Raw genomic sequence first — 8,438 nt, 5'->3', positions numbered from 1 at the left:
ATGTAACTTCGATTACGCTTTAGTTAGGGCAGTGGTTCTCAATCCTGGTCCTGGGGGACCCCTGCTCTGCACATTGTACATGTCTCCCTTATTTAACACACCTGACTGAGATCATTAGCTGATTAGTTCAGTTCATGGATCTCTCTCCTCATGAGCTGATGATCTCAATCAGGTGTTAAATAAGGGAAACTTGCAAAATGATTGAGAACCACTGAGTTAGGGTATTTAAATGAAAAAATACGTGTCGTTGTAATTTAACCAAATGTTTGTTTTGGTGTGAAAATAAGTATTTTATCGATTTTTACGTCATGATTTAAGAATTACTACGTGCGTCAGATGTCTAAATAATCAAACTGGTTCAGATTTATCACTTGTTTCGAATCGATTAAATATTGCAAACGAAAAAAAGAGCTTTAAAACAGTGTTAATCCAACAGAAGAGTTAATTTCGTTAAGGTTTGACACAAAACTCTTAAAACGACTTACTCAGTTTGTCTCAACTGTTGTTAATTCGGTGTATCATCACATTTACAATACATTACAAATGTTACATTTCAGAGGCAAAAACATTAAGTTGATTTCACCGATCGAATTTAATTACATACTATACTAGTAGGCTACTAATAAACAATTTAATAATTACCCCAACATATAAAAGGTCAAACTTACCCAGCTGATAAGAAAATCAGAATAATAAGCTCCTCGTATATCGTGTAGTAGCCTACTCCTAGTGTATCTTGTATAAGCCGGTATTTATTGAGGCGTATAAATCATCACAAGTAAGCAATTACTTTTACAAGACTTTATTCCTTGACTGAATCATCAAAGCATCCGAGTGGTAAAAGCTTCTGCTTCCTCAATGAAAAAAGATTTCATGTTTGTCTCTCAGCTAGTGGTACCGGTTTTACCTGTTTGTACCCCCGCGGATGATGCCAAAATGCGTTTATCAATAGGCTACTGATAAAAAATTAAATAAACTTGACTAAAATCTACAATATTAACCCAAGCAATACTGCTGGTTCTTAATATAAAGCATTAAAAAATGTTACCCATAGAGATGCGAAACGGTGCTATCAAGAATAGGCTACGGCTTTGATTCTGCTTGCAGAGTCACACAATACGGTGGGTGGAGATGATGTAGCCTACGTGTCCAATAACATCAGCCTTTTACAGGTGAGCTCAAGGATGGGCATTTGAAACATATATTTAACTGACTCATTTGCATTCCTAAAATAAAGATATTTGATGGTTCAGAGGTTCGGCAAATAAGTGTTTTCTTATTTATGAAACATTTTAGGTTCTGTAAGGTTCTTCATTTGCTGTATTATTCTTTTGAGAGAAAAAAAAAAGCTCAAGACTCTTCATTTCAGTATTGACGTCTAAATCTTTTAAAGATCGATAGTAGCCTACTGTATTTATTCTCATGGTGTAGGGTACTGCAAGAATAAGCAGCCCAAAAGGAGAAGAACTAGCTGGACCATAAATGTTTAATCGCTTAAAACATAAACGGAATTGCGATCTTTCAGCCTAATAACTATTCATAAATTAGTTTAAAAAATAATAGGAATCAAAATGCTCAGTTTGTCCATGGATGCTAATTTTAATGAGAATGGAGTTTTTGTATTACAAGTTTAATCTGCTGTAACCAGTTGCACACCCTCCTACACAATCCTGACTGAGACGATCAAGGTTCACAGACATGCACACATCGCTGGACTGTAAATGTGAGTAAATGTTTTCTTTAACATTTTTTTTTTTTTTAAATATTAGTCACCGTTTTCTGTTAATTTCTCAAGTGTAGTAACTGGACATTCAGTCCTTCTTTTATGTCTGTTGCTTACGATGTTCTGGGTTCGGGATTTCGGCTAGATGAATAATCTGATACCTCAGTAATCATAAAACCTTAATTCAGCCTCGACTAATATATTCATCGTTTGTTTGTTAATGTATTTACCTTGATTTCTTTAAAAGTAGTCAAAAGTAGTCATTATTATTATAAAAACGTGTAATATAAAGTTTCGTACAAAATTAGAACATTAGACAGAACAGACCAGCATCTTTTAGCCTATGTATTTTGCCGATGCTTTTAAACAAAGCGACGTACAAATGAGGAACAAGACATGCAATTCATAAACTGCTATAGGAACTGCAGAACATTGGGTTCATGAAAACGGAATGGTAGGGGAAGCATTTTGTGATTTATCAGCACGTTTTTCTGGGTATCAAAAATCAAAACCGGTTGTTCTGCTTTCCTAAAGAGCATTACACAACCACGCTATGCTAGCCTACTGTATGTTCGTTCATATCAGAGCTAATGAGGTAGTGTCTCGCTGATTTTTGATGAAGTGTTACAATTTGTTTTTTTTCAGTAGTGTATCAGTGTATAATAATTTTATGTTTGTTTGTTTAAAACGCGTGGAAATGCATCAATAAAGCAGTTACCCCCAATAAGCTGATGGTTTTCAGTGAATTTAGAGTACACTCAAACTAGGCGTTTTGAACCGAAAGTAGTTCGTTTGACGCTCTGTGCTGTGCCTAAGGATAATACACTAATACTTTTGTGTGCCCGACTGTAATCGTTACAACAACAAACATCTTCTATTATTACTTGGATAGATCACTTTTCAATGAATTTGAGTATAGGTTTATAAAGGTTCTCACCTTATTGATTAACAGTAATTGTAGTGTCACCTGCCTCCAATAAGGTTCTGATACTTGCAGCACAATTAAAACAATGAAAATGAATGTGCTACAAGTGCTAAATATTTTAGACAGTCCATTAGCGAAAGCTTTGCTTCCAGTTTTCTTCAAATCAAAATGTTGCGTCGTAATGACCAACGAACAGTAAGTGCAACGCATGCCAAAAGGGAAGTGGAATAATTTATAGGCTGGAATTTCATGATTATGGTCATAACGACGTGGCGTGAATGCACCTGGTGTCTGAAACTGTTCTCATAAGATGTGTTAATTATTCATTTTAACATCATATACATTATCCTCAAGACATACATCAACGCCAGTGTAAATGAGGATCGTTTTTTTAACGCAGTTTTAAAACGACAAGGCACTACTGTAAACAGCAGGGCATTTAAATTCAAAAATCGAGAAATGTTTTCCAATTTAAATGTCTAAACATTCAAAAATCAAGATACATGATCTTGTGAAGGAAAATTAATATGAAGTCTTGAGTTTAAACAAGAACAAAATCTTTTGTTTTTGTAAAATGCATTAAGAAGTAATGGAGATTGTATTGTTTTATGTGAGGTGTGGCGACTTCATTCATATACACACTGAATAGAAGTCAGTTCTTGTTAAAAAATATAATATAATAATGAAGAATGTTGAATTATAACTTTGACAGAGCTACTCTTCCGCTTACTCCTATAAGGCTTTTCATTAATTATTGCTCTTCATTGTCATTTTTTTGCTCAGGTTCTTGCAGCTGATCTCATGATAAGGTGCTAGAAGAATCACCTGGCATCAGTCAAAGTCCCTAATCATTTAAAATGCGGTGGTGTAAATGCCTTAAGGTCATCTTCATGGTTCTGTTAAGCGCCACCATCTTTACTGTGACCGTACATAAAGTTCCTTATAAACATTTAAAAAATTTGGTGAACAATAGCATGGTGGAGCGTCTCTTTCATAAAGAACCCTGTGGCTGTTTGGAGCGTTGTTTGGCTGCGAGTAATGACGAGTGGTTTGCTGAACGTTTCAGAAAAGATGTCTCACCGGTGCTCGCTCTCAATAACAGCATCCTCCCTGACCACATCTTTAAGTGGTGGCAAGTAAGTTCAGTTCAGACATTGGCCTAGTGTGTGTTTCTCATTTAATACTTAAGCCCACTTAATTCCTGTAGTTAAGATGTAGAGTAAGATCGACTGTATGCCATTCAGAATTCAGTTGAGAATGCTTTCAAATTACATTAATTTTATGCCACCATTACTCCAGCCTGCAGTGTCACGTAATTCTTCAGAAATCTTTCTAGTGTGCTGATTCATTGTTGAAGCACCTTAACATTTTCAGAATTGAGCCAGACAACACACAAAACAAGTTCTGGTCTATTTATTGCTGTGTTGGGTTACGGAATGTCTTGTGTGTTGAATGTCATTTGAATTTTGCAAGAAATTTCTGACATTTTATTCTATTTATTCTATGTGAGGTGTGGCCAGTTCCATTCACATTCACACTGAATATTCTGAATAGAAAGCTGAGATTTTTTCTAAATATAGATATAGATAATTATAGATGTCTTTACTGTCACGTTTGGTCAATTCAGTACCTCTTTGCTAAATAAAAGAATGAATTTATTTCAACAACAACAGCAAATCTTACTGACCCCACACTTTTGAACGATATATACCAACCTGATCTCATGACGAAAACATACCTGTGGGAACTTTTTTGTAAGGTGTAAAATATGTAACGCCATATACATTTTGTGACATATTCACTGTGAAATGTCCACTAAATGGTGTTAAAAAAAGTGTTTATTTTTACCCCCTGGAACATACGAACGTACATATGTTTTATGTGATGTTGGTTTTGTACGTGTCACCAGTGTCCGTTGAGTGGCGGTATAACTCCAATGCTCTGTGACATTTTAAAATGACCTACCATCTGCACTACACCTAAACCTGCCCGATAGTACGAACAAAAGCAATTGTGAAGTAAAAATGCAATTGCAATCATGCTGTTTTAGCTTGTTTTTCGATCTCTCATCTTTCAGCTCTTTCATCGTGAGTCATGTTTTTCACGGGATTCGTACCCAAGGATTCTGCAAGTCCAATTCCCTGCTGGCTGAGCTACCGAGCAAGCTTGTTATGTCCTGAAAACGAAACACACAAAGCTGTAATTATAACTGTGTAAAAAAAAAAAAAACCTCTAGTGTTAATTTTTTGTTGGAAAGTGCAGTGATATGTATGTATTTCCCTTCTTGCAAAAAAGTTCCCACAAGTACGTTTTCGTCATGAGATCAGTTAGATATATAGGCCTACATACAACTAATGAGCTATTTTAATGTCATTAGTGTTTAAAATGTTAATGCTGATTTTTATTGATAATGATTTCATGCTGATGGTAGAAGTGTACTTTCCTGCATCACTGATTAATTTTTTTTTAATCCATCCACAGTCTCTACAATCTAATAGCAAAGCTAATTACTCCCAAGTGATTAAGGAGCTTTTTTCTGTCATTCCTGGAGCGGAACGCTACAGAGACGCCGGCCCATCCCGCTGCCGAACCTGTGCTGTTGTGGGGAACTCTGGGAACCTTTTAGGATCTTACTATGGTCCTGTTATAGATGACCACGATTTTGTATTTAGGTAAACTTTATTTATTTTCATGACTCAAGATAATCAAGAAGATAATTAGGTGTACACGTAAAACTAATCATGCAGACCAAAATACTTGACACTTGATACTTGGAGGGGTCATAGTACTCACACCGCTGACAACGTCAACAAGACTCGCCCCAATCGGCCTGATGGTGGCGCTACTGTGATCAAAAGTTCAAAATTGCTCATAACTTCCAAACCGTCGGTTGTAGGCTCAAGTGTCTTATGTTGTTGGAATCAAATTTTTTTTAAAACTAGTCCTAGGTTTTTCACCCGATCAGAACCAAACCATTGCAGAAAGATACTCTGGAGAGTGAATATCAATAATTATCCAAAAAATGTTTAACTTTCAACTCACTGTTGCAAAGGGACGCCAAACCGTTTGAAAGGGGCACTTATTGTAAAATGCCTATAACTCCTGAATGGAATGAGATATCTTTGCCAAACTCAATACACTTATGTAAGAGATCAAATTGAGGTCACAGGACAAAAATTGCAAAGCTTGGCCAATTGGTGGTGCTATAAGAGGGGGAAAAATATAAAAATGGCTATATCTACGCAACCATTTGTCCTATCAGCATGAAAATCGCTGAGCATAGTGGGAAGTTTTTCACTGCTGTCAATCGAATCGTTTGTTAAATGATTAAGATGATGTACAAAACCTACTTTTGTGGAAAAAAAAACACTGCATTATAAATATTTGGACTCTCTAGATCAATAATTATCAAAAAAATGTTGAAATTGATAAAATCTAAAGGAAAACTCAATTTCACGAAACCTTGTGAGCACATCCAACAGGTGATTCTAAAGACGCATGCAAAGTTTTAAAAAGATAGGGCCACAGATGGTGCTATAACATTAACAAACATATTTCTATGATAAATACCTGGAATTGTCAAAAATACTTTTTTAATCATTGATTTGGGTTGTTACAGGCTTGCTAAATATGTAATGTCTTTTTCCTTTTGTGCTTAAATACCCGCATTTAGACTGTAATTTTACGGTTTTGCTTTCCACAGGATGAATAAGGCACCAGTTAAAGGTTATGAGAAAGATGTGGGATCCAGGACGACCCATCGTATCATGTACCCAGAAAGTGCCTCCCATCTGGACAACAACACACACCTGGTGCTGTTGCCCTTTAAAACACTGGATATCCAGTGGGTCACCAGTGCTCTATCTGATGGATCTATCAAACGGTGAGAGAGCGATTAAATATCACAAAAACAAGCTCACATTTGACCACAAAATGAAAAGAAAAAAGAATTTTATTTTTTATATTATATATTTATTTTGCACAAAGACAATTAGGCTTATTTTTATCAGTTTTTATCACACAATTTGTTTTATTAAATTCTCATTAGCATAATGCGGATCCAGATTTATATATATTTAAATGTGCATAACTGTTGTACTGTTTACACATCATTAAACCATAATCATTAAGGCCCTAAAATAAGCTTCCTTTTTTTATAACCTTCTTATTTTAAATGAACATATATACTGTCTTCAATGATTTTGTGAACTGTTTTGACCCATCTTTCTCTTATTGTATTCCTCAACAGAACACGGTTTAAGGTTATAGACAAGCTACAAGCCACCAGAGACAAAGTAAGAATAAACCTTTCAGTAAAAGAGTAAAGACCCTTGAAATGACATAATTGGGCGCAAGTAACTGCACATTGTCTCTACAAACGTGCTAACTTGCTGTGGAGACAGCTATGGAGACTAATGTTATGATACACAGACTAGGCTTGTGATAATTATACAGCACATGCCATGGTAACCTTTTAGTGTCACCACCAAATATGACAGGCACTGCAAACACATGCGGAAATGTTTCTTTGTATAAAATGTCAGCATCCTAAAACTTGTTAATTATCAGGTTCTGAGTCCCAGATTTTCTCAGACTTATGCCATTGAAGTTTCTGAAGTGACTTACAATTGTCGCCGTCTTCTTTCAGGTGATGGTTATGCACCCTGCTTTCATGCATTATGTCCACAATACATGGCTGCACATTAAGTCTCGAAGATCTTATCCATCTACGGGTTTTCTTGTGCTAATATTCGCCATGCACGTTTGTGATCAGGTAAAGCTTTTAGCAATCGCAGGCTTGTGTGTTGTGCACTAATGTGAGGTACTTTTGCTGATGTTTTTTTCTTTGCTTAGGTCAGTGTGTTTGGCTTTGGCGCGAACAGTAATGGCACCTGGCACCATTATTTCGAAAAAACACCCAAGTTTTTTAAACGCACTGGTAAACACAGTGGAGGAATTGAGCGTGAGACTATCTTAGAACTTCAGGAAAGGAAGTTGATCGATCTATACACAGGGTGGTGAAAAGGATGTGAATGAGTAACATGATTATGTATTGATGTTTACTTGTATTTATGATAAATGCATACATTATAATAAATCCATGTATATAAATTTTTAATATACATGCAACATTTTCAAATGAAGTCTGATATACTGAAGGAAACATGTTTAATGCACATACATTCTGCAATCTTAATCACTTTACAATGGGCATTATTGTGAAATCTGCATGATGACATGTAAGTTATGTATAAATATTTGTTTTACAGCTTAGTACATTGATATTTAACATGTCATCTTTCAGTGTTACATTATCAATGAATAAACAGAGAAAATAGCAGTTGTTCCAAGCCTGTTTTTTCTTCACCAACATGATGGTGAGTCATTTTCCTCTTGACTGATCTTATTACCTGGGGTCCGTTCTTCGTACCTTGCTTACTACATCCAAGATCAAATGACACATCCAAGATCAAATCATCGTGCTAACTATGAGCTCGCTATTCCGGTTCTCCGAACACACCTGTTGTTGATGATTAGTATAGCTGGATGAAGTAATTTGAGATCACTGGGTGGCTTAAAAGGGGCTACGTATCTATAGTAGAAACATTGGTCGGCAACTCTTTGATTGGTCGGCGAACATGTCGAAGGAGAGCGCTCAGTGTTTTTCTGTAGCAGAGCAAGAACTCTTGATTGAGGGATTTCAGGAGTTTCAGAGTTTAATTAAAATGCAAGGGAACACTGCAAAGGCTGCAAAAGCAAGGAGAGAGGGCTGGCAAAAAGTAGTGAACA

The 8,438-nt window shown here is 35.9% G+C and overlaps 1 protein-coding gene across 1 annotated transcript; it reads left to right on the top strand.

Annotated features, from left to right (window-relative positions):
* The first annotated feature begins 1,264 nt into the window (after positions 1-1,264).
* On the top strand, positions 1,265-7,970 carry LOC141289538 (CMP-N-acetylneuraminate-beta-galactosamide-alpha-2,3-sialyltransferase 2). The gene is made up of 7 exons (XM_073821652.1): positions 1,265-1,723; positions 3,432-3,784; positions 5,130-5,320; positions 6,352-6,531; positions 6,898-6,943; positions 7,297-7,422; positions 7,503-7,970. Exons 2-7 carry the CDS (start codon positions 3,506-3,508, stop codon positions 7,668-7,670), a joined length of 990 nt encoding a protein of 329 aa, XP_073677753.1. The 5' UTR covers positions 1,265-1,723; positions 3,432-3,505; the 3' UTR covers positions 7,671-7,970.
* Positions 7,971-8,438: the final 468 nt, after the last annotated feature.

This window comes from Garra rufa, chromosome 17 (assembly GCF_049309525.1).
Source record: "Garra rufa chromosome 17, GarRuf1.0, whole genome shotgun sequence".
NCBI lineage: Eukaryota > Metazoa > Chordata > Actinopteri > Cypriniformes > Cyprinidae > Garra > Garra rufa.
The sequence above is the reverse complement of the archived record's forward strand: the minus strand, read 5'-3'. Positions and strand labels throughout refer to the sequence as shown.